Source organism: Zosterops lateralis (assembly GCF_965231275.1).
Source record: "Zosterops lateralis genome assembly, chromosome: 16".
Lineage (NCBI taxonomy): Eukaryota > Metazoa > Chordata > Aves > Passeriformes > Zosteropidae > Zosterops > Zosterops lateralis.
Genome location: NC_139776.1, coordinates 648,522 through 675,724, shown reverse-complemented (window position 1 = coordinate 675,724; position 27,203 = coordinate 648,522). Strand labels below are relative to the sequence as shown.

The window sequence follows — 27,203 nt, the reverse complement described above, 5'->3', positions numbered from 1 at the left end:
TGCAGTTAACCCCTTTCTTTCTAAAAAAATCCATTGATTTCCCATGGCTCAGAGACAGGCTGGGCATGACGTGGGGCTCCATCCACCTTTCAAATATTTACTTTACTGTGTGAAAGCAAAATACAGCTGGGGTTGGGAAATGTGTCTGGGCCTTTTGGAGCTGTGTGGGTGCAGAGGGGGCAGCAGGCAGCCCGTGGGGTGCAGGGTGTGTGTACCCCGGGGTGGGGACCCCCACTCTGCATGGCAGTGCAGTGTCCAGCCTGTGCTCCCAGTGACCCCAGCCACGGCTGTGCCCTCCTGGCCCTGGTAGCTGCTGTTTCCAGGCTGTGATGTGCCTGCTGTGGCAATGACCTGCCTGCTGTGGATGTTTCCTGGTGACATTGCATCAGCTGCTGCCCTCCTCTGAGCAGGGTCCCTGTTGTTTCCTTGGCCCGGTGCCCTCTTTATCCCTCCTGGAGTGTCTTTTGACCTGGTTTTTTAATTACTGCTGCAGAATAGGCCTTCTAGATTGCCCCTTCTCCGTATCTTCATGTCAAGGCTTTATTTATTTTCCACTTCATTATTAAGCCTAAAACTACACCGAGGGAGATGTGGCTGGCACAGTGATGGGGGCTGTGCTGTGCAGGGTGACTGTCCTGCTGTCCCTGTGGGTGGCTGTCCTGCTGTCCCATGGCAGCTGCTGGTGACACAGGGCTGTGCTGGCTGCTGTTTGCCTTGGGACCTGCCAGCTGGGTGTCAGCTTGAACTGAAACCTAATCAGGCTCAGCCCGAGCTGTGCCAGGGCACAGGGTCAGCAGGAGACAAGAAGGGAAGAAACGTGGCTGGGGGTCTGCCCCAGGGACCCAGGGCTTGTGCTGCTGCCTGCCCTGGGGTGTGACATGCTGGGGGGCTCAGAGCCTGGGCTGGGGATGATTTTTGGGGTGCCTCAGCCAGGCAATGCCAGCCCTCAGTGCTGCAGCCTGGAAGGGCTGCCCTTCCCCAGGCACACAGCTGGGTTTCCTGTTGTAATGACATTTCCTAATTAAACCTCCCTCATTAAGCAGCGAAGTGTGCTGTTGGTGAAGCTGCAGTGCTGTCTCACAGCCAGGTTTGGCTGGGTACATCCCCCTTGCCAACCAGCACCTCCACTGCCCCATTCCTGCCCTTCCCACGGCAGCCCCGAGATCCTTCTCATGGGGGAGCCCAAATCTTCAGGAACGCTCCCAAAAGACCCTGATTTCTTTTCCCTGCAAAAGCTGATGCTCATGGAAAAATATTCCTTTTTCTTCCTGCCTTGCAGTGAACACCTACCTCTTCATGATGCAAGCCCAAGGCATCATGATCCGTGAGAACATGCGAACTATAGGAGCTCAGGTGTACGAGCAGGTGGTCCGCAGTGCCTATGCCAAGAGGAACAGCAGTGTCAACGACTCAGGTATCTCCTGAATAATTAGCATTTTCATTAAAGGGTCCATTTTTCTGTTGAAAATTAAGTCGGAGGGATTAATTTGTACTGGGCGATGCAGGGTGGAAGGTTTGATTAATTGTTTTCTGTTTTTATTTTTATATATAAATATATATATAATTTATATAAATATATATAATATAAATATATAAATATACAATTATATAAATAGATATAATTATATATAAATATATAAAATATAAATTTATTTTTTATATAAATATAAAAATTATTTTATATATAATATAAATATATATAAATATATATTATAAAAATATAAAAATATATGTAAATGTATAAATAGATATAATTATATATAAAAATATATAAAAATATATAATTTTATTTTTATATATAGAAAATATATATAAATATATATATAGACACATTGCCCTATATATGTAAGTGCTGTCAAAATCTGAAAATTATGTTTATTTATTTGTATATGTAAAAAGTTCAAATGCTTCTAACTTGTCTAAGGGGCGAAAATCTCGAAAGGTCTGAAATGATGGGATTTGAGCTGAAAAACCTCTTTGCTTTCCAGGAATTCAACTCGTAGCTTCAACCACTCTGAGAGTAAACACTTTCAAATTCAGTGCGAGGATCAGGTTTCATATTTAAAAACTCCCTTGGCAGGGGAGCGCCTGCGCAGAGCCCGGGGCACGTGGAGGAGCCTGTGCTCTCAGCGTCACTCTTCCCGTGCAGGAGTGAACCGAGATGACTTGGCTGGAGATCTGCCACAAATCATATACTGAACTTTGGGCAGGGTGCAGGGAGGGCAGCGAGGCTCCCCCTGCCAGCCCCTTCATCGTCCACACACCTGTGGATGTGTGGGGTTATGGCTTATGGTGTCAGTGTGGTGCAGAACTGCTCCTGGCTGTGTGTGAGGGGCTGTCCTTGTCCTGCTGGGGACCCCCAGGCTGTCCCCCTCCCTGCTAGGGGCTGGGGACCCCCAGGCCATCCCTTCCCTGCTGGGGACACTCAGGCTGTCCCTTCCCTGCTGGGGACACCCAGGCTGTCCCTTCCCTGCTGGGGACACCCAGGCTGTCCCCTCCCTGCTGGGGGCTGGGGACACCCAGCCTGTCCCCTCTCTGCTGGCACGTCCCCCCAGCCTCACATCAGTGCTATTGCCATCAGGCTGGTGTGGGGAGCTCAGCTCAGCTCCTCACCCACCAGGGCTCAGCAGCAGGGGCTGACAGGGCTTTACAAGGCCAGATCATTTCCTCATTAGCACAAATACGAGCCCTGTCCTCGCTGCCCAGGCTGCTGAGGAGCACCACCAGTTCAGCTGTGCCCTGGCTGGGGATGGGCACGGGAGGGGAATTATCGACTTAGGCAGGAGATGAACGCCCCGGGTCACCTCCTGTGCTGCACCAAGTCTGCCAGGACAGCCACCCTGCGCTATTTTTAAGACTGGAAACATCAAGTAAAACAGGGTGAGGAAGTGGCTGATCCCCTGAGGGGAGGAGGGTCAGATGCTCCATTGCTGCTGCTTGTGGTGGTGAGAGCCTTCATCCTGCTGAGGCTCAGGCCTGGGGGGCTCCAAGTGATCCAAAAACCTGTGTGCCCACAGCACCAGTGACACCAGTGATAACATTGCTGCTGCACTATTGGGCTTTGCTTGAAGCTCACCCCAGTCCCAGCTGCACAGGCACGTGAGGACACCCGTCTCTCCCCAGCAGCTCCAGCCATGGGGAGGGACAGTTTTAGCACATCCCAGCACTGGGCACCGTCCTTGGGTGACCTTCCCTGGCAGGCAGGTCACAGCAGACGCAGGAGGGGCGGTGGTGACGTCTGGAAGGCACTTGGCGCTGTGGCCACAAGGGCTGCATTAACCCTGGGGTCAGAACCTTCCCTCCCTGACTGAATTTGGGGGTCTGGGTGTGTGTCACTGCCTGGGGGGTGCGTTGTCCCCACTGCTGTGGGCAGTCAGGCTGGGAGAGGAAACCCAGCGAGAAAAGGCAGCCCTTGGTGCAGAGCAGAGCAGTGGAGCTCCGCTGTGGGCTGTGACCTGGGCTGAGTTTTGTGGGTGTGCTCTGGTGATGGGAGTTTACAGGGGAAAATCGCTTATGGAAATTTGGAACCGTATCAAGCAACCAAAATAATCCATCTATCCCACTTGAAAAGCCCTTAGGTTCTGTGTACAGCCCATCTTGAGTCTTGAGATGGTTTGGATACTGTTTACTTGAGCAAATAAACAAAGTTACTGACATGATGTTATAACACAGCAAATAACTCCTTCCAGTGGAAAACCTCCTTAAAACCCCTCCAGGTGTGACAGGCTGGAGGTTTGGGGTGTGGGGAGGCTGCAGAGGGGCTGAGCCCTGCTGGAGCACAGGGGGGGCTCCTCTGCTCCTGCACCTCACAAAGCAGAGAGAAGTCTGTGTGTAATGGGATCGTTTTTATTGATCCTGTGGGGAGGGTTCCAGGCAGGATTGCCCCGTGTAGGACACTGCACTGGCAGCCCGAGCTGGCACTGAGACCTGCCTGGGGATTTCTCTCTCTCTCTGCTGTCGGGAAAGGACCTGCTGGAGGAGCACATCCCCTCTTGCTGTGCCAGGCTCCTTCAGGGACAAGGCATTGGTACCTTTTCCTTTCCAGAGCCACGTGCTCCTTTGTGATACCTAAAGGCAAATGCTCAAAATTCCTCCTTTGGCCAGAAAAGGCAAAGGTTTATTTGCTGGGGTGCTAAGGCTGCTGGGCTCCTGCAGCCACCTGTCCCAGGATGGGGATGAGCACCCAGCTGGGCTGCAAGGCCAAAGCACCTTCCACTGGGGACATCCTCAGCTGTGCCTTTGGGGACATCCTCAGCTGTGGCTGGCTTTGGAGTCTGCTCTCAGTGGCCTGGGGAAGTGGCTGGAAGTAACAGACCTATAGCTCAGGTGAAAACTTCTCTTTTTGTTTTGTTTTTTTTCTTTCGTTCCCCAGATTATCCTCTTGATCTGAGCCACAACGACACCTTTCTGCAAGCCACAACGTTTCTTCCTGAAGACTTTACCTACTTCCCCAACAATACCTGTCCTGAGAGGCTCCCTTCTATGAGTGAGTGGCATCCTGCTGCCCCCCTGTGCCCCTCTCCTGCTCCCCAGGGCTCTGGAGGGCTCACAGTGGCATCATTCCCAGTCTCCCCAGCACTGCACCTTTCCCTGCCAGGCACCTGGGGATGAATGGGAGTGCTGTTAGAGCCCAGCTCCCTCCTGGGAGATCATTGTTTACCCACCCTCAGGAATTAATCCCTGCTGTGTCGGAGGCATGTCTCCCTGCTGAAGCAGGAGCCCATCGCTTGGCAAACACAAACAAAAGAGGGATTGTGTGCTGGGAGCCGGTGAAAAGACTCTGCCAGCCCTTTTCCAGGGGCAGGGACGGCGGGGTGGCTCCCTCGTGCCTGGGCAGAGCTGCCAGTCCCAGCCCTGAGCTGTGCCAGGGCTGCTGGGGGAGGTGGGCTGGACCCCTCCAGGGCAGCTAGAGTGGGAGAAATGCTTCCACCAAAGCTCAGGGGGAAAATTGGGGTTTCCAGGGCAGAGGTTTCCAAAGGGAGGGAATGCTCTCTGCTGAGGTGGGGGTTTAGTCTGCTGGAAACACTTGGGGAGGAGTAGAGGGGTGCCCTGGCTGGTGTGGGGCTCTCATGGAGAGCTGCAGCCACAAAGGCTGAGGAGACTGGGCTGTTACATCAGCAGCATTTCCTAATTGTTTCTGCTGGTGCTGGAGAAAAGCAGTTGAGTGCTGGGGATGGAGGACAGGGCTGCAGCAGAGTGCTGCCCCAGGACCACAGCAGCTCCTCACCCCACTGCCTCTCCCACTCTGCAGAGGGCCCCATTGATGTAAATATGAGCGAGATCACCATGGAGGAGATCCACCAGTTCTTCTCTAAAGACCCTTCCATCAAGCTGGGAGGGCACTGGAAGCCGAGTGACTGCCTGCCTCGCTGGAAGGTAACAGGGACTGGGGCAGCCCTGGGCCCTGCTCAGCACAGGGGGAATGGGGGAATGGGGCAGCCCTGGGCCCTGCTCAGCACAGGGGAATGGGGAATTGGGGCAGCCCCATGCCCTGCTCAGCACAGGGGATTGGGGGATTGGGGCAGCCCTGGGCCCTGCTCAGCATGAAGGGAATGGAGGAACGGGGCAGCCCCATGTCCTGCTCAGCACAGGGGATTGGGGGATTGGGGCAGCCCCATGCCCTGCTCAGCATGGAGGGAATGGGGGATTGGGGACAGCCCCATGCCCTGCTCAGCACAGGGGGAATGGGGGATTGGGGCAGCCCCATGCCCTGCTCAGCATGGAGGGAATGGGGGATTGGGGCAGCCCCGTGCCCTGCTCAGCACAGGGGCACAGGAGACCTGGGTGAGCAGCAGGAAATGTTCATGGGAGCATCCCTGGTGTGCAATGACATGAGGAGCTCTGAAGTGTAGGAATGCAGTGCCCAGGGAAGAAACTGTGAACTCAAGGGCTGTTTTAGTGTCCCCAGTGCTGGGCAGAGATGACAAGGGGGCACTGCAACTCTCCCATGCACTCAAGGTGATACTGAATTTTTCCAAAGCAACAATTCCTCAAAAAATGAAATGTTTTGGGAGTTGGGAGGGTTTAGTGCTGCTCTGCATGGGAGAGCTAAGACACCTCTTTTAGTGCTGCTTCACTAAGAGCCACGTCCTCTGCCCATCAGGTGGCCATCCTGATCCCATTCCGCAATCGATACGAGCACCTCCCCGTCCTCTTCAGACACCTCATCCCCATGCTGCAGCGCCAGCGTTTACAGTTCGCCTTCTACGTGGTGGAACAGGTGAGTGAACAGGTGGGACACAGCTCTGCCCCGCCCCAGGGACTGTCCCAGATCACATCTCGCTGCTGTGCCAGCTGCAGGGCTCAGGTTGCAATGTGAGTTATCCTGTTCTGTCTAAAAGTGGCACAGATAAAGAGGTGTGCCTGGGAATTACTGGCAACGAAATAAAAAATTTCTTTTTTATACGAAAAATAGAAATTCGGGGATTTGTGGTGTTGTTTCATTTTTTAAATTCTGTTTTGTAGGAGTTATTTTTTAAAAAAAGCTTTGGATCAGGTATTTGCTGTTCAGACAATGCTGCAGTTCTTTTGTTTACCCCTGCAGTAGCTCCAGCAGCATCCCCATGGCACAGGAATGGCCTGACCAGAGTCAGGCATTTCACAAAGAACATGAACTGTCATTTGATGTGTCCACGGACCTCTCACTTCAGCTCTTTGGCTTCACCCACCCAGTAAATGTGCCTCCATATTTGGCTCTAGCTTAAAAACATTGATCAAAATTGGGGTTTTTTTTCAAGTGTCTAAGTATTTGGCATCTTTATTTCTGCTCCTGTACTGTGAATTGAATATTTCAGTGTTGTTCTGCTCCAAGGCATCACTTCTTTCCTGGTGCTGGTGTGGGAGCTGGTTGCCCTCTGCAGTTTTTGGGCAGGGCTGAGAACACACACACACAGAGCAGGAGCTGCAGGGGCTCCTCTTGAGAAGGAACTTTCTCCCCGCCAGGCTGGAAACCAACCCTTCAACCGTGCCATGCTCTTCAACGTTGGCTTTCGGGAAGCAATGAAGGACTTGGACTGGGACTGCCTCATCTTCCACGACGTGGACCACATCCCAGAGAACGACAGGAACTACTACGGGTGTGGACAGATGCCCAGGCACTTTGCAGCCAAGCTGGACAAGTACATGTACCTGTAAGCACTGCTCTTCCTCCCTGTAACTGCTGTGGTTATAGATAAGGAGCCAGTGTTAGAGTTAATTAATTAATTTTTAGGGGAGAGAATGAATTTTGCTTTTTTTTCTCAGGCTTTGTGCAAGGGGAGCGTGAGAGGGGGATGGCAGAGAGCATCCCCAGGGCTTGGGCTTTGCCAGGGCAGGTGGGAGAGGCAGTGGGCTCTGCCCTGACCCTTCTCTCCTTGCTCAGGCTCCCGTACAACGAGTTCTTCGGGGGAGTGAGTGGCCTGACTGTCGAGCAGTTCCAGAAGATCAATGGGTTCCCCAACGCCTTCTGGGGCTGGGGTGGCGAGGATGATGACCTCTGGAACAGGTAAGGGCTCCCTGGGCCCCGGGGGGGGCTCTGTGAGCTGAGCCTGGTGACAGTTGTCACCTCGGCCAGGGGCGCTGGGCTGGCTGTGCCTGCCCTGGGCTGGGCTGAGCCACCCTGGCTGTGCTGGCCCTGGGGACAGGGGCTGCTCCCTGCACAGGCAGGGCCTGGGGAGCAGAGAGGGGCTGGTGGGAGCTGCTGGCCCTGTGCTCAGCATCCCCCACAGCTGAGCAGGGCTCCGAGGTGCTGAGTGCTGTGGGATGTGCCCCGAGCCCAGGCTGCAGCGGGAGGTTTTTGTGGCCTCTCTGTGGGTGGGGAGGCCAAGCCACGGCCCTGGGAGCTCTGAGTGCAGCCCTGCAAGCACTGCCAGCACAGCAAACACAACGGGTGATTATTTTTCTGTTTATTTTATTTTATTTCTCCCCTTTCTGATGCAGAGTACAGTTCGCAGGCTACTCGGTCACTCGACCAGAGGGAGACACAGGGAAATACAAATCAATCCCCCACCATCATCGGGGAGAAGTGCAGTTCCTAGGAAGGCAAGTAAATTTTTTAAAGACTCCTAAAGCCTTTCATAAAGAGTCCTGTACCATGTAGGAGGCTCCCTGCAGCTGTTTGAGGGCAGTGACAGCCTGAACTCTTGAAGGAAACTAACTGCAGGGGGATGGAGGCAGAGCACTGCCAGGATTCCTCTGTCCCTGCATTCTGTACCCCACATCCCTGCAGCGAGGGGTCCTTGCTTTGTGCTGCCGTCCAGAGGAGGGGACTGTCAGCAGGGCAGGCTGAAGGCCTGTCCTTCATCTCCAGAGGAGTGTGCAGGGGTGGCTATTGCCAGGTGTCTGAGAGGTTCCGTGTTTGTAGAAGAGCCTCGGCTCAGCACTGAGGGAGGCACTGCCCAGGCTGCAGAACCACAGAGCAGGGGCTGCCCTGCAGTGGCTGCTGAAGCATCAGGTGTCCCTGGCAACACCCACAAACTCCAGCTGCAACACCCTCTCCATTCCTGCTCCTGCTTCTTGGCCCCAGGCTGGGCTGGGTGCACAGAGCCCCTGAGCTCAGGGTTTGCTCTCTCGGGAGGCTGCAGACATCCATCAGCAGTGGGGACTGTCCCCTGGACCAAAGGAGGACAAGAACTGCATGAGTGTTTTTCTCAAGAAGACAAATTCTCCCTGGAGCTCTCCAGGAGGGCTCCAACCCCTTTGTCCCAGAGCCAGGGCTGTTTCAGAGAGCACAAGGGCTGACTGATTGCTTTTGCCTGAAAACCACACTGGAATTTGACTCTTCTGAAAACCGTGCAACAGAAAACCAGAGAAATGCATCTTTCCCAAACAGCTTCAGGAATTAACACTTGAAGCTGAGCAGCTGCAGGACAAGCAGTGCAAGCTCTGCTCTGCAGGGGGGCTTTAGGCTGCTGCAGAAATCTGAGCTATCTGCTGGTCTTTTTTTTGCAGGAAACTCATTTTTGGGGGTGTTTCCATTCAAGTTTCCATCTTTAGACCTACTTTTCATATCTCTGTTGGACAGAATGTCAGAGATGTTTCTCTTACTTCACTCTCGAAAAAGAGAAGTTGCTTTTGGTTTAAAAAAGGATGTTAAAAACCCTTGAAGTGTGGCAGGCTGACAAAGGCATGGGACTGAGCTCTGGTTCCTTTACTTCCCTCTTTGTTCTCACCCAGCACCTTCCCCTGCTCATGGCACAATCCTCCCCTGGTCCCTTCTCTGTCCCCAGGTCTTAGCCCAGCTCCCACTGTCCCTGCTGCCTCCAGGCCCCCAGCACTGTGCTGGGGAGTCACTGTCCTGTGGAGATGTTTCTGCCTATTTTCCCCTCCCAACCCTCCTCTTTCTATTTCCTCACGCTGCCTCTAAACGTGCCTGAGGCTGTTCCTGTGCACCAGCTGCAGTTTCCTTCCCCATACCACCCTTCTGATAGTTTTGCTTCCTCGCCCCCATCCCTCAGCCTGAAGCCATTTGGTTCTGCTCTTGTTCCTGTCTGGCTCCATAAAAGCTGCAAGGACCACATCACCCCTCAGCTGTGTCTCTCTGGGGTGGTGTGGATGGTGGGCTGGGCAGGACCCCCAAGCTCAGCCCCCCCAGGAATGGGACCTGCAGGTGCCACAGGTTGTTTTGGCAGCTGAATGCTCACTGGTGGCGCAGTGACCATTTTGCCCCTTATCCATTGATGGGTTTTTCTGGAATTTTCTGATATTTACTAACGCAGGTGATTTAAAGGTGAAGGTTGCCTTTATTAAGGTCTCATAAGTTCATTGTTTTGTAGCTGCTCCTGGGCCTGGCTCTTGGAAAGGTGTTGTGGTGGAGTTTGCAGGTGCTGGGAGACAGGTGGAGCTGACTCTGGCCTCTGTTCTCTTGCACAGGTACGCCTTGCTGAGGAAGTCAAAAGAAAGGCAAGCCCTGGACGGCCTCAATAACTTGAACTACTTTCCAAACGTCACATATGACGCCTTGTATAAGAACATCACTGTTAACCTGACACCGGAGCTGGCTCTGGTGACCGAATATTAAGAGGAGAAAATAACTTTGCTCTGCCCTTCACCACGAAAGCACCACGCTAGACTTTCTTTTCCAAGGGTTATTGAGGACAAGCAACACTTTGTCTAATGAAGGATCACAGTATTTTGGAGAGTGAGGCTGAAAGTGCACGCACAACTTGCCCTAGCTGTACCAATCCAGCCCGAGGCCCGGGCAGCGAGCTCAGCAGTCTCTTCATTTTTTATTTTTTTTTATTTTTTTTTTCTGCCACTTGCTTTTCTGGGTTTCAGGACAACAGTTTGACCTGCTGCTCTCGTCTCCACATTCCTCCTCCCTCAATTTCTGGCACTGGACTCTCCTCGGACGTGCTTTCCCCTCTGGGAAGTGGCTCAGCTGAGGGGCTCCGGCTCCGTGGGGAGCAGTTGGGATGGCAACTGCCCTGCTGGGAGATCAAAACGACTTCTGACGCCGTTCCTCTACGTCTGTGCGGTTTTTTTAAATGACCTTGCTTGAAGTCTATACAACAGAATCGCTTCTTAAAGAAGTGTAAGTGTAAATAATGCTGTGTAAATTTGCCCCTTTTTATTTTTTTTTTTCTCCCTCCTAAGGCTCGAGTCCAAGCGAGAGGTTTACATACAGTCACTCATTTTAGTCCTGAGTTCTGTCAACGCTTGTGTGAGCATCGCTGTACTTGTGCAAGGTGTTCCCTTTTTCAGCCAGTGGGACTGCTGGCGTGATTCCAGCTGGGCACACGCAGAAATGGTTGTGGGACAGCGCCCAGAACCTCCCAGTGCAGTGGGTGAGGAATAGAGTTGGGTCATCGCTCATTCCAGAAACAGCAGGGCTGGCTTGTTCCAGGGAGGGCGAGGAAATGGGAATATTTATTAAAAAAAACCTCCCTTTTCTGTCACTTTTGCAACATGAAGTGCAAATGAATCCAAAAGCCATATGGAATACAGTCCCATGGCTGTTGCTCTGTGTCCCACTGAGGGCAGGATGAGCGCGGCCGGGATGGAGCCGCTGTTCCCACATGAGCCCTCCCCAGACAGCAGCGCTTGCCCTTGCTCTGGAACGGTTTGGGAGGCTGGTTCAGTTTGCATTTATCAGTAAATCCAGCAGCACAGAGGTGCTGTCGGGGCCAGGCACTGCCCTGAGTGTCCCCTGGCAGCACTGGCATGGTGGGACAGGTGGGACAGGGGTCACAACTCAGCCAGAGACATGAAGGACACATGAAAATATGAGGACTGGGAGCCAGAGCTTGGTCTGACAGCCCATCCAGCCATCCAATGTCATCCCTCTTCTCTTCACAGCCGCCGTGGGCAGGCTGGACTTTGGGCCCACGGGCACAGTCCAGCCCTTGCACAGCACTGACACCACCACTTTCACTGGACCTCTCTGACATAGAAGCAAATACACGGGGTGTTGGTTTCAGTTTGTATTTCCACACAACGAGGGCGGGTACGTGACCTCCGAAGGACTTTAACTCTTCTTTCATCGCATTGTTTGCCTTCGGTTTCCTTAACTTGTCATGGTTTACATTGTTTCCTCAGTTCCGTGGACGGATGATCCCCATACGCATCTGTGGTGGGTGTGACTGCCCAGGGCATTCCTAACCTGTATCCAGAAAAAAAAAGTTAGCTTTAGGAAACACAAGTTCTGTGTAGATCTTATCGGCCGGCATGAGAGGACAGCGAGCCTGCCCTTGAAAAGCGCTGATGAGTTTGTAACTAAAGTTTTAAAAGTCTCTGAACTTACACGTGCTTTAAAACTCGCTTTCCCGAGGGGATTCAGCCTGGTTTATTTATAGGCAGAGGTGAGGATTTGCTTTCCCTGGCGCATACAGCAATAAAGACTTTTTGCTTCGGAGTCTTGATCTGTAATTCACGTGGACCCTTTTCCGGGTGCTGAACCCGCCTTGCCCCGTGCCCTTCTTTTCTTCCATCTTCAGACCTTGCTAGAAAACCTGTCTTTGTTTAATGGTGCTTCAAACGAGGAATGTATTTCAACCAGTCCGAGTTCACCTCCCCGGAATCATGCATGTGTGTGTGAGTAGGTGTTCAACTGCCTTAGTTGGGATCCTCAGCCTTCCATGTCCCTGGCACCCATGGGCACCTGGTGTAGATCAAAAGCTGTTACCTCTGCTCAGGTTGGCACAGAAGGGTCCATCCCCAGCACCATCCCCATCCTCCCTTCTAAACCGCGTCGAGTTTATTTTTTCCCCTTTTTTTTTTTTTTTTTTTTTTTTTTCTAAATGTGGGTTATCTGAAAAAAAAAATAAATAAAATAAAAAATGTGCACTGTTAATCTTTATCAGCTATGTCAAATACTGTATAGTAAATGTAACTGTTAAAAACATTACCGTCAAGCGCATGTGCTGTTATGGTGTAAAAATTCCTGTGTTGAGGAGAACTTGTACATATTCTGGCAGCTGAAGTTCGACAAGGCCACTCGTTTCGCCCCTTTCCACGTCAGCCCTGCTGGGGGGCAGCTCCTGCGCGGTGCTGATTTATGTTCCTTAAATGAGCCATGTGGGTTTTGTTTGCAAAACTATTTATTGACAGTTAATTCTCCGTAAAGCTCTGCTTCTCTCGGGGGGGAGGCACCGTCTGAGCAGCGGCCGAGCACTTCAGGCCCCTCACCACCATCCAGAAGTGGCTTTAAACTCTCAAGCAGCTTTCCATCATCATGGCTTTTGAGCTTACTGTTATGTTTTTAAGAGGTACCAGGGGGGGACGTTTTTGCACTGAAGATTAGTGTTTTACAACACACACACACACACAACTTCTCAGCAAAGCAATCCTTTGTGTCATTACATTTATTTACCCATGTGTTTGTACATTTTTGTATTTGTTAATTTATGAATGATTTTTTCAGTAAAAAATACATATCCAAGAACAGATTGCAGTGCTTTTGCTTTTTTTTTAATTTTTTTTTCCTTTTACAGGAGGCTGGGGTGTTCATTTTTAGTAGGAGGTGAGATTTGTATGCCCAGAGGGGGAAGTGCCTGGGAGGGTTTGAGTCAGTAAAGGGTCATGAGGACTGGCCAGGAGTTAATTGAGTGTGAGATGAGGATGCTCCCCAAACTCTTCCTGATGTCAGGCCTTTTTCCCAAGCACCTGTTTCAGTGTGATTCTGATGGAGGGGTCAGATGCTTTGGGGTGTGAGGAAAACCCTGGGCTGAAGGTGGTGCAGGGCTGGGGACTGGTGGTAACAGAATTTTTGATCAACAAACCCAGGCAGACGGGCAGACAGACAGACAAAAAGCTTCCTTGCAGCAGCTTTAAAATATCCTTCTCCTGCTCTGCAGCATGCAGGCACGCTAGAATAAATAGCTGGCAGTCCTGGGTTGCTCCAAGCCTTGCCTTTTTTTAGCTCTCCGTTTTCTGGGAAGTTTCCTCCCACCCGCGGCGCTGGGCTGGAGCCTCCGGGGCTGCAGGAGGAGGGTGGGGGGCCCTGGGGCTCCGGGCACAAAGGGATGGGGGGTTCCTGACCTGTTTGGGGATTCCTGAGGTCCTGCAGGGGTACGGGTCCCGTACCCAGTGACAGGGATGTCACCCTGGGGACCTGGCTGGTCCCGTACCCCAGTGTCAGGGATGTCACCCCAGTGACAGGGATGTCACCCCGGGGACAGTGGGGAGTGCCGGACCCTGGAGCGGGGCAGAGGGAGCTCAGCCCCAAACCGGCCCGGGGGGATGGAGAAGGGCAGCCCCGGACCCCGCAGCCACGAGCCCCTTATCTCAGCAGCCCCTTATCTCAACAAGCCGCGGGAGGAGATCTGCAGGAGGTTCTGTGCGACCCGAACCGGGCATTTGGCAGTTCTGGGCAGGGCAGGGCAGGGATGGGCTGGGCTGGGCTGGGCTGGGCTGGGCTGGGCTGGGCTGGGCTGGGCTGGGCTGGGCTGGGCTGGGCTGAACGCGCTCCCACAGCGATCTCTGGCGGCGCCGGGAGGAACTGCCTCAGCCCCGGCCCGGCTGTGGGGCTGCCACGCGTGTCTGTCCCCGTGTCCCTGTATTTCTGTGTCCCCAGTGTCCCCATGTCCCCGTGTCCCCATGTCCCTGTATCCCCTGGTCCCCGTGTCCCCCCCTGCGGAGCTCCCCCGCGTGTCCCCACCGGCACTGGGCACCTCCCGCCCTCTCCTGGAGAACACGGAATTTCCCCTGGCTCAGGGAACGACGGGCTCCATTCCTCACCAGAAGGGGAGAAATCCCAGTTTTTCAGCGGTACCCTGTGGCCAGGGAAAGCCGAGTACCCCCGAGCCCGGGGACAGCGGCCCGAGGCTTTTCCTTCCTGGCCTGGGATGGAGCCCGGCCCCGAGGTGTCCCCAGACACCCCTGGGACACCCCTGGGACACCCCTGGGACACCCCTGGGACATCCCTGGGACACCCCTGGGACACCCCTGGGACACCCCTGGGACACCCCCGGGTGAGCTGTCCCTGCCCTTGCAGCTGTTTCTTCTGCCAAGAGAAACCATTGGAACTGCTCTGCAGCTGTTTAATTCCCCTGCCCGGTAAAGATCCCCCTCCTCAGATCCCCCTTCCCCCTGCCCCTCCTCAGATCCCCCTCCTCAGATCCCCCTTCCCCCTGCCCCTCCTCAGATCCCCCTCCTCAGATCCCCCTCCTCAGATCCCCCTCCTCCCTGCCCCTCCACAGAGCAGCTCTGGGTCTGATGGGAATTTTCTTGTCCCCTGACCAAAACCAGTCAAAGTTCTGAGCTGAACAGAGCTCAAATCTCTCCTGAAACTCAAAAATTACGTTTCACGTTTGTGCTCATTTTACTCTTTGGTTTAGTACTCTTCTCTATTATTATTTATGAACACGATAATTTTTTTATTCTTTTAAACAATGTCATATCTTTGTTTTAAAGGAAAAAAAAGGTGGAGTTTTTTAAGTGGTTTTTTGTTGTTGTTGTTTTGGAGGGAGGTTGTTTTTTGGTGGATTTTTTGGGTGTTTTTTTTGTTTGATTGATTGTTTTTGTTTTTGTTTGTTGTGGTTTTTTGGGGGGTTTTTTGTTTTTGCTTTTTGGGGGTTTTTTTTAAAGCTTGAATATTTCTGAGCTTCCTCTATTTTCCTTCCCTGCCTGTTTAGGCCCCCAAGGCAGGTGTTGGGCTGCACAGGGGGAGGCTGGGATGGGATGGAAGCTGGGACAGCCTGGGAAGGCATTTGGAAGAGGAGACAGGTGTTTCTGCACATCCCACGCCTCTCTCTTTGGAGGGGTTTTACACAGTGGGAAGTTTGCTGGGAACAATGTGTCTCTTGGAAAACCAAGGTGTTTGAGGATTTAACCCATTCATCCCTGCTCCCAAACCCTGTGCCAGCCAGTGGCAGCAGCTGGAAGCATCTCCTGTGTCCCAGCAGGGGCAGTTCGGGCTGTGGTGAGTTTTTAGGGTTGATCCCGCAGCCCTTTCATGTTCTCTCCCCTCCTGAGACATTTCAGCCCATGTTTTCCCTCCTGGAATCCCCACGAGCCCTGCAATGCTCCCTGTGGTTTGTGTGGTTGGGTTCCCTCTGCCCCCAGGACCCGCCGTCTGTGGGGTGGATGGTGTGAATGAGCCCTCGGAGTTTTCCATGTTCTTATTTGGTAAACTTGGGTTTGTGTTCTGGGAAACTCACCCCAGTGCTCCTCACAGTCTGTGGATAAAAATCTGCCCTGAACTCACCCTTATTGCCAGCGTTCTCCAAACCAGACACTGAACAAGAGAGAGGGCTTTAGTTAATATAAACCAGAGTCAATTTGAGACGACAAAGGATCGCAAGACGCGTGAGGGAAGAGACAAGCTGCTGAAATGTTTGAAGAGGAATGTTTCTTTGTTCAGTGGCATCCCCAAGGCCTGCCGGGGCAGGGTGTGAGGCTGCACATCCCCAGCTGCCTGTGCCAGCTCCTGGTGCTGCTTTGGGAGGAGGATGGAGACTGGAACTGCCCAAAAAACCCTTGGCAGTGCTGGGGGAGGCTCCTGAAACTTGGCTGCTGTTTTGTTGCTGGGTTTGGGGGGGTTTGTTTTATTTTTCTTTAAGATGCCTTGAGAATGGATGTTTCAATTGAGGTGTAGCTAAACCTGCTCTTGTGGTTTGAAAAGCAAAATGAGTGAGAGGCTCCAAGTCAGAGATATAATTCAATAAGAAGAAAGGTAAAAAGGTAAAAATAAAATAAAATCAATGCAATAACACAAAGGAGCACTGACAGAGTCAGAACACACCCTGAGCAGGGTGGGGGGAGCAGTCCAGGTGAGGGGCTCTTCCTGAAGCAGTGATCCCACAGAAAGGTCTGGGAGCTCTGCTCCTCTGGGAATCCAGTGGCTCAGGGCTGCTTGTCCTGTCCCAAATCCCAGATTCTCTCCAGGTGGGAATGCTTGGCTCCTCCCCCTGGGCATTGGGAGCATCTCCCAATGGGATGAGGAGTCGTGCAGTGGCTCCTTGATGGCCCATTAAACAGAGAGAGCTCCTGGAGGGAGTTCCCTGTGAGTCCTGGGCAAGGCATTGATGGGCCATGAGCAGAAGAGCCCAAAGGAGGGGCCTGGGAAAACACTGCCCCACCTGGTTCCAACAGCTCATGGGGATGGGGATGGGATAAATACTGTGTGCACATCCTACACTGAAACCCAGGACACCTGCAGAGCCCCCAGGCTGAGGCTGCAGCAGGACAGGCTGTGAGCACTCCCTGGACCCGCTCTGTCACCCCTGCCCTTAGAGGGGCAGCAGGTTGTGACGTGGTGTGGACCCTCACAGGGGACAGCAGGCAGCAGCAGGTCAAACATGGAAGGCTCTTTATTATCTGACTCCAATTCTATTTATATACATTTTGTACAGAGGGCCCAGATTGGGAGGTCACAACCTCCTGACCCCATTGGTCACTGTGACCATCAGTCAAGTTCTCTCTCAGAGAGCAAGAATGCAAAACACACAGATAAATTCTAAGAATACAATATTGTTTACATGAAGCAGCGTGAGAAAGCTGCTCCAAAGGTTCAAACACTTGAAAGCAAGAAATGCGGTGGCGACACCTTCTCTCCAGCGGCTCAGGGACAATGGTTCATCCTGCTGGGGCTGGATGTGGAGATGGACTCGATGGAGATGATCCCTACAAACCCCAGGCTCTGGTGGGGAACTCTGCTCTCAGACATCACCATGTTTGAGATCACCGTGGTCCAACACACACACACAGATATTTCAAATTTTTTTTTTTTTTTTTTTTTTTTTTTTTTTTAAGAAAAGTGGGGCAGTGTGCGGGTTAACAGGGAAGTCTCCCCTATTCCAGAGGGGAATTTGCCTTTTCCCTCTGCTCTTTCCGTGCCCCGCGTGTGGCAATAGATGGCACTGCTGGGACGGGCTGGAGCCGCTCTGGGTGTCCTGTCCCTGCCCGGGGATCCCTCTGTGTCCCGGCTGTGCCTCCACAACCTGGGCAAAGCTGCCCCAAACTGACCGCAGTGAGGATTTATCTCAGCACCTGGAGTTTGGCTGTTTCCCTGCAGGGGAGAGGGAAACATCTCTGGGAAGTTCTGGCTGAAAAGCCAGAGCAGCAGAGCAGGAGAGATACCCACAATATCACAAGAGATACCCACAATATCACAAGAAATACCCACAATATCACGATATCTGCTGCTCAGGGCTGAAGTTCCCAAGGCACTGTCCTTGCCTGGGCCAGGTCCAGACCCCACAAAGCAGCTGGAACTCTCCACTGAGCCAGGGATCCGGGAAAGGAGGGAGAGAGCAGTTTGCCTGCAGCGTTATGAGCAAGAAAGCAATTAAACCCTTTGAAATCATCTCTGCTTGTCCACCTCCATAACAGCCCTAATTGCTGGGGAGAACCTGCCCTGGGACTGGGGCTGGGGCTGGGGCTGGGGCAGGTTCGATTCTGCTTTGCACTGGCTCCCCAGCACTTCAGTCCCTTCTCAGTTTGACCTCAGCAAATGCATCTTCCCAGACGACTTTGTGCTGCCCAGGAGGAAAACACACTCCCATCACAGGGCAGATGTGACAGAAACACAGTCCCATCACAGGCAGATGTGATGGAAACTCCAATCACAGGCAGATGTGATGAGAACTCTCCCATCACAGGGCAGATGTGACAGAAACACAGTCCCATCACAGGCAGATGTGATGAGAACTCTCCCATCACAGGCAGATGTGATGGACACACTCCCATCACAGGGCAGATGTGATAGAAACACTCCCATCACAGGGCAGATGTGATGGACACACTCCCATCACAGGGCAGATGTGATAGAAACACTCCCTTCACAGGGCAGATGTGATAGAAACACTCCCTTCACAGGGCAGATGTGATGGACACACTCCCATCACAGGGCAGATGTGATGAGAACTCTCCCATCACAGGCAGATGTGACAGAAACACACTCCCTTCACAGGGCAGATGTGATGGACACACTCCCATCACAGGACAGATGATGAGAACATTCCCATCACAAGGCAGATGTGATCTCCCTCTGCCTGAGGTTTGCTGGGTGTGATCTAGAGAGAGATGAGAGCTGCTTTATTCTTTCTGATGCATGACCAAGTCAGCTCGTTTCCAGCATGAATGATTAAAGACCCACGTGCATTTGTAATGACCACATCTTAATTAAAAAGTAACCCCCTCTCCGAAGATTTCGGCAGCTGCAGTGGCATCGTGCTAACCAAAAAAAAAAGGATTAATTATTCATAAAAAACGCTCCGGTCTTTAAATTACTTGGGTTTAATGTACTGCAAAGGCACTTGTATCAATAACAGGGCTATTTTGCTTCCACTTAATCATCACAATTTTATTTATTTATTTATTACCAAGAACAAAAATACCCGAGCTGGTCCATCTGATACCTCAGTGCACCGCTGATGGTCTGTTTTTCCTCCCAGCCTCGCCCTGCAGTGGCTGTGGCTTTGCTGTTTCACAGCCCCTGAAGGACTCAGTGCCAGGTGTGAACCAGGATGGGGCTTCCATCAATCACCCCCGTGGATTTGGGGTGCTGTCCCTCATTCTGTGCTGCCCTATGGGGGCTCTGCTCCCTCCAGCCCCTCACCTCTGCATAACTCTGAGTCCTTTTGGGTGTTTATTTTTAGGGCAATGGAGGCCCTGTGTTCTTCTGCCTTCTCCTGTTTCTCCTAAAGTTTCCCTCAGCCACGGCAGCAGCTCAAGGTGAATGGGAAGAAGGGACTGAGGCAGAGGACAAGCTGCAGAGCTGATGTGTGGGTGTAGCTGGATGATGCAGTGGTTCTGGGCTGGTGCTCCTCTCTGCCTGCTTTGGTTATCAGCAACTCTTCATTTTCTCTTTTTTCAATTTCCTTTTTTTTTTTTTTTTTTTTTTTTTTCCATTCAAATCATTTGGGATTGAAGCTGCCCTGCTGCCCAGTGCCACCCCATTGGCACTGCCACCTTGGTGTCACTCTGCTGTTAATCCCAGAACAGGCAAGACTGTTCAGAAGCACCTTTGGAAACCAGGAATTGATGGGGCTGCAGGAAGGTGTTGATGCATCACAGCCATTTCTGAGAGGGGAATGTCAACAGATTAATAACAGGATTTGCTGTTAAAGGAGAAGAAGTGGAGCAGAGAGCCCCTGGCTGCTGGGACACTGAGCCCCCAGGCTGGGGTGGCCATGGAAAGGCACTGAGAGCTGCTGAGTGTGTGACAGGTGGTGGGACCAGGGGACACTGAAAACCTCAGGCACCTTCTGAAATCCCAGTCCTGGTCACTGCAGGCAGGAGGACTCTGCTGCTCCAGGGGGCTGTGACTGGTGCACACCTGAGGCTCCCACAGGACACCCCAGCGTGGCAGGGAGGGAGATGGGGATGTTCCCTAATCCATCCTCCCGCACCAAGCCAGGATCAATACGTCTAGACCATCCTGACAGGCGCTTGAGGATCTTTGTCTTGAAAGCCTTAATGATGTCTCCATCCCTGCTGTCCTTGGACTTCACACCCTTTTCCCCAACACTCACCCTCATTCTCCCACCTGCTGTATTTTTCCCATTTCCCAGCAGACCAGGAACACAAACCATTGCTGCCTCCTACAGAAGACTTTTATGAAGGGAAAATTCCTACCCCACCTCTGCTCTGCCTGCCATCTCCATGAGTTGACCCATTTTCCTGCACCTCTCCTCACGGGCTGTTTTCTACCTCTCTGGTCACTCCTGTTGCTGCCCTCTGGGCTCTGGCCAGTTGGGGCCCGACTCTCCTGATGAGCAGTGCCCAAACTTGGCTGCAGGGCTGGAGCCGAAGCTGTGGCAGCCTGTGTCTCTCACACAGCTTTTCTGTTTATGAATTCCAGCCTGATAGCTGAAAAAAAAAAAAAAAAAAAAAAAGGCAAACAATGTCCTGGTAGCCCTTGAGATTTTGGGCACGGTGGAGATGAGGACCATATAAGTACATAGATGGATGTGTGGATGAAATGCAGACTTTCCCCAGTCAGACAAAAGAAGCCAAGCCCGGGGAAGTGGCACCACGGTGGCTGCTGGGGTTTGTGAGCCCCGGGTGTATCCTGTGGGAGGAGGGACATTGTCACCCCACAGGACAGGTCAGAGCCCTGGGGCTGCTCTCTGGGGACACAGAAATTGGGTTTGCTGTGCTGGGGGCTCCAAATCCCTGTGAGCCCCATAAGCTGAGGGAGTCTGAGCCTGTCTGGGTTTTGGTGCCTGTGTTGGGTTTGGTGCCTGTGTGGGGTTTTGGTGCCTGTGTTGATTTTGGTGCCCGTGTCCACAGGCACTTAAAGCCGTTGTCATTTGCTCTCTGCTCCTGAAGGAAAAGCTCCCTGTGAGAAGATGAGTTGCACATTTCCCCCCTCCCCTCCAGCCCCAGGCTGAGGCAGGAGCTGCTGCGTGATGCGAAGTTGGGCTCTGCAGAGGATGCAGAGGATGGCGGGGAGGCGTCGCAGGAGCCCGCGGTGGTGGCTGGAATTCCTGTTGCCATAACAACCCAGAGCAGCCCTTAAATATAGAACCGGTTTTACCCCATCGCCCCGCTCTGTCCTTCCTCCTGCAGCTCGGAGCCAGCACGGGGCTCTGCCCCCTCCTCCTGCCACCCCTGGGACCCCAAAGGTGGGAAATGGGGGCGCCTCTGTGGCAGTGGTGGAGTGTGGGGTCAGGGGACACAACTGACCGTGGCTTTGGGGTTCTGTTCCATTCACAGATTTGGTGTGTGTGGGGCCCAAATCCTGGTGTGGCCCAGGGAAAATCCTCGGGGAGGTTGGGCTGAAAGAACAGATCCCTGCAGGAGAGGGAAGTGTTTAACTGCTGGAGCAGCTGTGCCTGTGGGCTGGGGGGGTCCTGAATGCACCCGGGCACAGTGGAGCTCTGCTGGCAGGGATGGTCCTAAACCCAGCCCAGGGATGGTCCTAAACCCAGCCCAGGGATGATCCTAAATCCAGCCCAGGGATGGTCCTACACCCAGCCCAGGGATGGTCCTAAACCCAGCCCAGGGATGGTCCTAAACCCAGCCCAGGGATGGCCCCAAATCCAGCCCAGGGATGGCTCCAAATCCATCTGGGCACAGTGGAGCTCTGCTGGCAGGGATGGTCCCAAATCCAGCCCAGGGATGGTCCTAAATCCAGCCCAGGGATGGCCCCAAATCCAGCCCAGGGATGGTCCTAAACCCAGCCCAGGGATGGCCCCAAACCCAGCCCAGGAAAGGCTCCAAATCCAGCCCAGGGATGGTCCCAAATCCAGCCCAGGGATGGTCCCAGATCCAGTCCAGAGATGGCCCCAAATCCATCTGGGCACAGTGGAGCTCTGCTGGCAGGGATGGCCCCAAATCCAGCTCAAGGATGGCCCCAAATCCAGCCCAGGGATGGCCCCAAATCCAGTCCAGATATGGTCCCAAACCCAGCCCAGGGGTGGTCCCAAATCCAGTCCAGGGATGGTCCCAAATCCATCCCAGGGATGGCCCCAAATCCAGCTCAAGTCCCTCCTCCTGGCAGAAAGTCCATCCCATGGTGAATTCCCGTGTGCCTTTGGTATCTCCGGTGTGTGATTACCCTGCAAAACCATCTGTCACACTGGTGTTTATCGCCCAGCAAATTGTGTAGATGCTTTTAGAAGTTCTTGTTTATCTATTTAATTAAAAAAAAATGGGTTTTATACCGTGGATCAGGAGGAGCCCTAAACTGCAGGAATTATTTATTGGTGCAATATAGTGGGAGATCTCCCAGAATCCTGGCTCCACTGTGGTGGTATCATTATGGTGAAGTGTTTGAAGAAATTTCATTCTGTTGGTTTGTAAAAGGGATGCTTGGATTGCAAAACAAAGCTGCTGATTGGTACGAGATGCTAAAATTAAGGTTTTCTCATAAAATCCTAATTCCTCTCCCTTGTTAATCTACAGAGAAGAGCAACCTGCAAATGCCAGATGAATCCTTTATTCTTTACCATCCCCAATAACATCTTATCCCCCTTAATATCGTGTAATTTTCTCCTGGTTGAGTCATTGGAAGCAGCTAAACTTCCCTGAAATGGCCTTTCCTCCCTTCTAGAGGCCAACAAACGGTGGAAAATTCCAACCTGGGCATTTTTAACTTTGGCAAAGTTACAAGTAACTGAATACAGGAGGACTGGGGCACGTCCCGAGTGCAGCAACGGGAGGCAGCTCTTCCCCCCACAACTCCTTTATCCCTGCACACGCATTTTCCTCCTGTTCACCCCTTCTCAACTAGACTTGGAAGACATCAGGTCATAAATCTTGGGGTTTAAGAAGGAAAGGCACCACTTTGGGATATCACAGCCCCAAAAACGGAGATGAGGGTTCAATATCAATTGAACATTGAGTAAAACAACCAGGACTTGCCTTCCATCACCTCCCTGTCATCCTGCCCTCTTCTGCTCCTTGAGAATTGTGGCTTTTTAACCCAACCAATGAACTGAGCAGTGCACTGGGGTGATGAATTGGTAAAAGTTTCACTCCACTCCACCTTTGTTCATGTCATTTTGTCCCTGTGGGGCTGCAGCTCTGGGGCTCTGCCTGGGGGGCTCTGAGTGCGCTGCCCACCCCCAGGGGCTGCACTGGGGGGCTCATCCTGCAGAGGTTTCAAGGGAAAACAACTGTCAGGACCTAAATATCGGCCATTGAAGGAGAGACGGGGAGACTGACCATGATCAGAGTCCCATTTTACTCAGGTTTTCCAAGCACTTACACACAATTTCAGTAAGGTTAATAACTTCTACTACAACAATTAGGTTAAAAGATCATACAAACAACTCGTACATTTTTCAACACATCCATGTAGGGGGTTGATTGAATCTTCTTCTCTTGAGCAGGTTTCTAATCCCATCTTCTCATGAGCTCAGAGTTCTGTGTGTTCTTTCCAGGCCATCCCAGTGACCAGACTAGAAATGCTGATTAAGTCTGTCTTACTCTCGTGAATCCCCACACCTAAAGGCTGGAACTTGCAATTAATTTCAGTGCCATGGGGGCACCGGGGGCTGGCCCGGGTGAGACTGTGGGTACCCACAGCTCCTGCAGGGCCCTGCTGGAAGGTCCATCCCTGTTCCACTGCTCAGGCTGACACAACCCCTGCTCCCTTTGAGGGGCTCCTTCAGGATCCAGGACACCGAATTCAAACCTGGGAGCTGTCAGCAGGGTAAAGGATTTGTTTGTAGCTACAAAGTCACCCCCCTAAAATGTACTTTAGGGCTGGAGAATCGCGTTTCCCCTGATGAAGCAAACGATGGGGAGGTTGGGTTTCAGATTGCACTGCAAGGACTTGTAAAGCAAACCCCTGAAGCTCCTGGGTGGTTCCCCAGACAGTGCTGCTTGTTTGTGCCTGTTCTGTCCTAATTAAACTTTTTTTTCCGCAGGGAAACTCTAGTTTTAGTCAATTTTTTTTTTTCCTGCAAAAATCGAACCCGTTTTTTTTTTTGTTTTGCTAAATTGAAATCCACAAAGACAAATGCCTGAGGAACAGGCACTGTGAGACCTGTGGTTCGCACTGTCGAGTCTGAGTTTTTACAATGCATCTTCATTGAATTCCCATTAAATGCAGGAGTTCTGGGGGCTGTTGGTTGTTTAAATGCAGGAGCAGCTGCTCCTTATAACACTTTGTGTGTGTTATAAATGTGTATTATACAATCGGCTTTTCGCAAGGTGTGTGCTGTATGATTAATAACATAGTAAGGATATAGGATATAAGTTTATTTCTGCTGTTGGTAAAAGAAGATTTGGCACGGTGGTAGTAGTTGATGAAAGGATGCTCAAACTGTCTGTTTGGTTGGGATAACATCCAGTGAGCATGTAAAGAAGACTCTGCTATTGATATAATATGTTTAAATTGTCTGTTTAATCCAAATAACATCCAGTGAACACGTAAAGAAGACTCTGCTATTGATACACCAACTATCAGCATCCACCACCTGAAGAAAGTGGGAGCCAGACTGAAGGAACTGATAAATCATTGAAGGAACTGATAAATCATGGAAGCTGTCAAACCAGGCTTTTGCATCCTGAATAATCAATAGACCCCCATGAATACAATACAATCATAAATCAAACAGTCCTGGAAAAAACAGGATTCAGCTGTCAAAGGTTAAAAAGTCAAGGGAGGAAGACCCATCTTACTTCATCATTTTAAGACCCTACCCCATAAAAAAGACCACCAACCCATTTCAAAGAACAAATTACACTTGATGGCTTTTTGGGCTAATTACCATACAAAGTGAGGAATGGGATGTACCAGAGTTATGAATGTGCATTTGTGTTTGGGGTATTCAATACTCCTGGACATAAAAGCCCCTGTGACCATCTGTGGATTGAGGTGTGTATTTGGGAGCCCCAAATGTCCTGTCTGGGGTCGTAATAAACACACATTTTCTAACTTTAAACTGTTAGAGAGTCTTTGTCCGTCACAGTTGGATATTGGTATTAGATCAATATCCAGAGTTTTTTAATAATTCCCCACCTTCACTCTTTGTGTGCAAAGGGAAAAAGAGGCTGAAGAGCAGCCAGGGCAGGATGGATGGGCCAGGGAGGGCCAGGAGACACCCCCAGCCCCAGCCGAGGCCAGGGGATGTGCCTGCTCCGGGTGATGTAAATATATAAATATAAATATATAAATATTTTTATATAAATCCCATCAGCTCAGGGATTTTGGGATCCACCCCCAGCAGCCTCTCACAGCCCCCAGGGCCGGGGGCTGCTGGAACTGGGGTCCTGCCTCGTTCTGCAGAGCAACAGGAGAGGGGAGGTCAGTTAAAAATCCAGGATAACTGAACTTGAAAGGCCGTGAAAGTGTTTGGGAGAAGGGCTGTGAAATACTGAAATGGCTGCTCCCTTCTCAAACATGATGGTTATTGTCAACTTTGGGAGTTTGCTGGGATTTCCTGGTTTAATGGGGCTTAACAGCTCGAATCGAGGGCCTTTTAAATGTTGCATTACATTGGCTGTTGTTAATTATGTCGTTAATATTTAATGAACGGAAAAAGACTAAAGGCAGGTAGCTGATAACTCTTCTAAAATAAAAATCTCTGTTATGACAATCCTGAGGAATCTTTGTACAGTTGTTAGGTGCCTGACAACTCTCTTAAAATAAAAATCTCTATTGTGATGACAATTCTGAGGGATCTTGGGTGTTACTGGGGTTACTGGAATGGCAGAACACAAAGGCTGGGAGAAGGGAGAGAAACCTGCCAGGGGCCAGGGGGGTTCACAGAGAATAGAGATTTCTTAGATAACAGATTACAGACCCTGCTTCTCCCTAAATGTGGGATAACAGATTACAGACCCTGCTTCTCCCTAAATGTGGGATAACAATTACAGACCCTGCTTCTCCCTCTGCACAAACAGTGAGAGCCAAGGGCAGGAAACATCCCCCAGCCCCTCCATGGGGCAGGTCCTGCTGCCATCAGTCCCTCCAGGGAAGGACAGGGACCTGGGCCCCAGGAATTTGGGGTGTTGTCTCCTAGAGTGTTGATGGGTAGGAGAAAATTTCTCAGATCCTCTCCAAGTTCCCAACAGGTGGGTGACAGGGACAAATGGACCCACTGGGGGCTTTTCACCCCTCAACCAGCAGAAAGGTCTGTGTGCTTTTCCTTCCTGAAGGAATTGCATTTGGTCTCAACCCCGATGTGAAGAAGGCAGACACAGGCAGGAGGTGATGTTTGCACACCTCAGGGAATGGGCTGGTGCTTCCTTAGCTCCCAGTGCCCCCCAGAGCCATCCTCATCCAGAAAAGAGGAGAGGTGGGTCTGATGGAGCCATCCTCGGGAAGAGGGGCCAGGGCTCAGTCCTGTGGTCAGTGAGGGGCCAGGGGTCAGTCCTGTGGCCAGTGAGGGCCAGGGGTCAGTGAGGGCCAGGGGTCAGTCCTGTGGCCAGTGAGGGGCCAGGGGTCAGTCCTGTGGTCAGTGAGGGGCCAGGGGTCAGTGAGGGCCAGGGGTCAGTCCTGTGGCCAGTGAGGGGCCAGGGGTCAGTCCTGTGGTCAGTGAGGGGCCAGGGGTCAGTCCTGTGGTCAGTGAGGGCCAGGGGTCAGTCCTGTGGTCAGTGAGCACAGACAGACTGACCATCCCGAGAAAGGCAGAAGGCTGGAGCCCCGGGGGATGGCTCCGAGTGACCTCAGTGGGAACACGAACCAGAACCTCTCTGATCACCAACATGCACTGGAGGGTTTCCTGCCCTCCTCCCCAAGGCCAGAGGGGCTGAGGATGAGGAGGCAGCAGCCCCTGGCAGGTGAGCAGGGTGAGCTCTGCCAGCCCCTGCTCCAGGCAGCTGGAACCAGGGGGGCTCTGGGGCACTCCTGGGACTTCAAAACACATCAAAAAAAAGTTTAGACAAGCTGAAAACCTCGAGTTTTTCTCTTTCTTTATGGTTCATTTTTGGAAGGTATTTTGCTGTCTGTTTCCCGTGTTCCCCCTGGTGTTCACTCTGTCCAGGGCCCTCAGTAGCACCAGCACCATCCACCTCAGCTCTTTTTGCACTTTTCAGCACTTGTTGTGCATCTCTGCCAAGGAACCCAATTTTTTTTTTTTTTTTTTTACCCATTTAAGGGAAATAATTTTGGGCCATAAAAGAAATCTCCATTGTACCTAAAGTGTTTCCAGTCTGGAAAGAAAAACCCCTGGAAACTGAGGGAAGCCTTAGAGGGACATAATGGGAAACACTCTGCAACTGAGGCAGTTTATTGTGCTTGATTGCCTTTCCCACTCCCAGGGACAAGCACGGGGCTGCAAGAACAATGTGGGTTATTGTTACATCTTGGAGTTCATTTCAGGATGTGAAACTCAGCAATGGGGAACCAGCCAAGACTTGGGGGGGCCACCAAAGCTGCCTGTCCC

General features: G+C 51.9%; 1 protein-coding gene across 1 annotated transcript; it reads left to right on the top strand.

Moving 5' to 3' along the window:
* Window positions 1-1,285: 1,285 nt before the first annotated feature.
* Window positions 1,286-12,975, top strand: B4GALT5 (beta-1,4-galactosyltransferase 5). Its single transcript, XM_083873022.1, has 8 exons — window positions 1,286-1,414; window positions 4,373-4,486; window positions 5,252-5,376; window positions 6,104-6,220; window positions 6,943-7,130; window positions 7,361-7,483; window positions 7,918-8,019; window positions 9,850-12,975. The coding sequence occupies exons 1-8, from the start codon at window positions 1,297-1,299 to the stop codon at window positions 9,995-9,997; spliced, it is 1,035 nt and encodes a 344-aa protein (XP_083729148.1). The 5' UTR covers window positions 1,286-1,296; the 3' UTR covers window positions 9,998-12,975.
* Window positions 12,976-27,203: the final 14,228 nt, after the last annotated feature.

Excerpts from the sequence above, each read along its gene's own strand:
- B4GALT5 (XM_083873022.1), top strand. The coding sequence starts at position 1,297 with ATGATGCAAGCCCAAGGCATCATGATCCGTGAGAACATGCGAACTATA. Across the intron at positions 7,131-7,360 it reads CTGGACAAGTACATGTACCT|GCTCCCGTACAACGAGTTCT; the intron begins GTAAGCACTGCT and ends CTCCTTGCTCAG. Across the intron at positions 8,020-9,849 it reads GAAGTGCAGTTCCTAGGAAG|GTACGCCTTGCTGAGGAAGT; the intron begins GCAAGTAAATTT and ends TCTCTTGCACAG.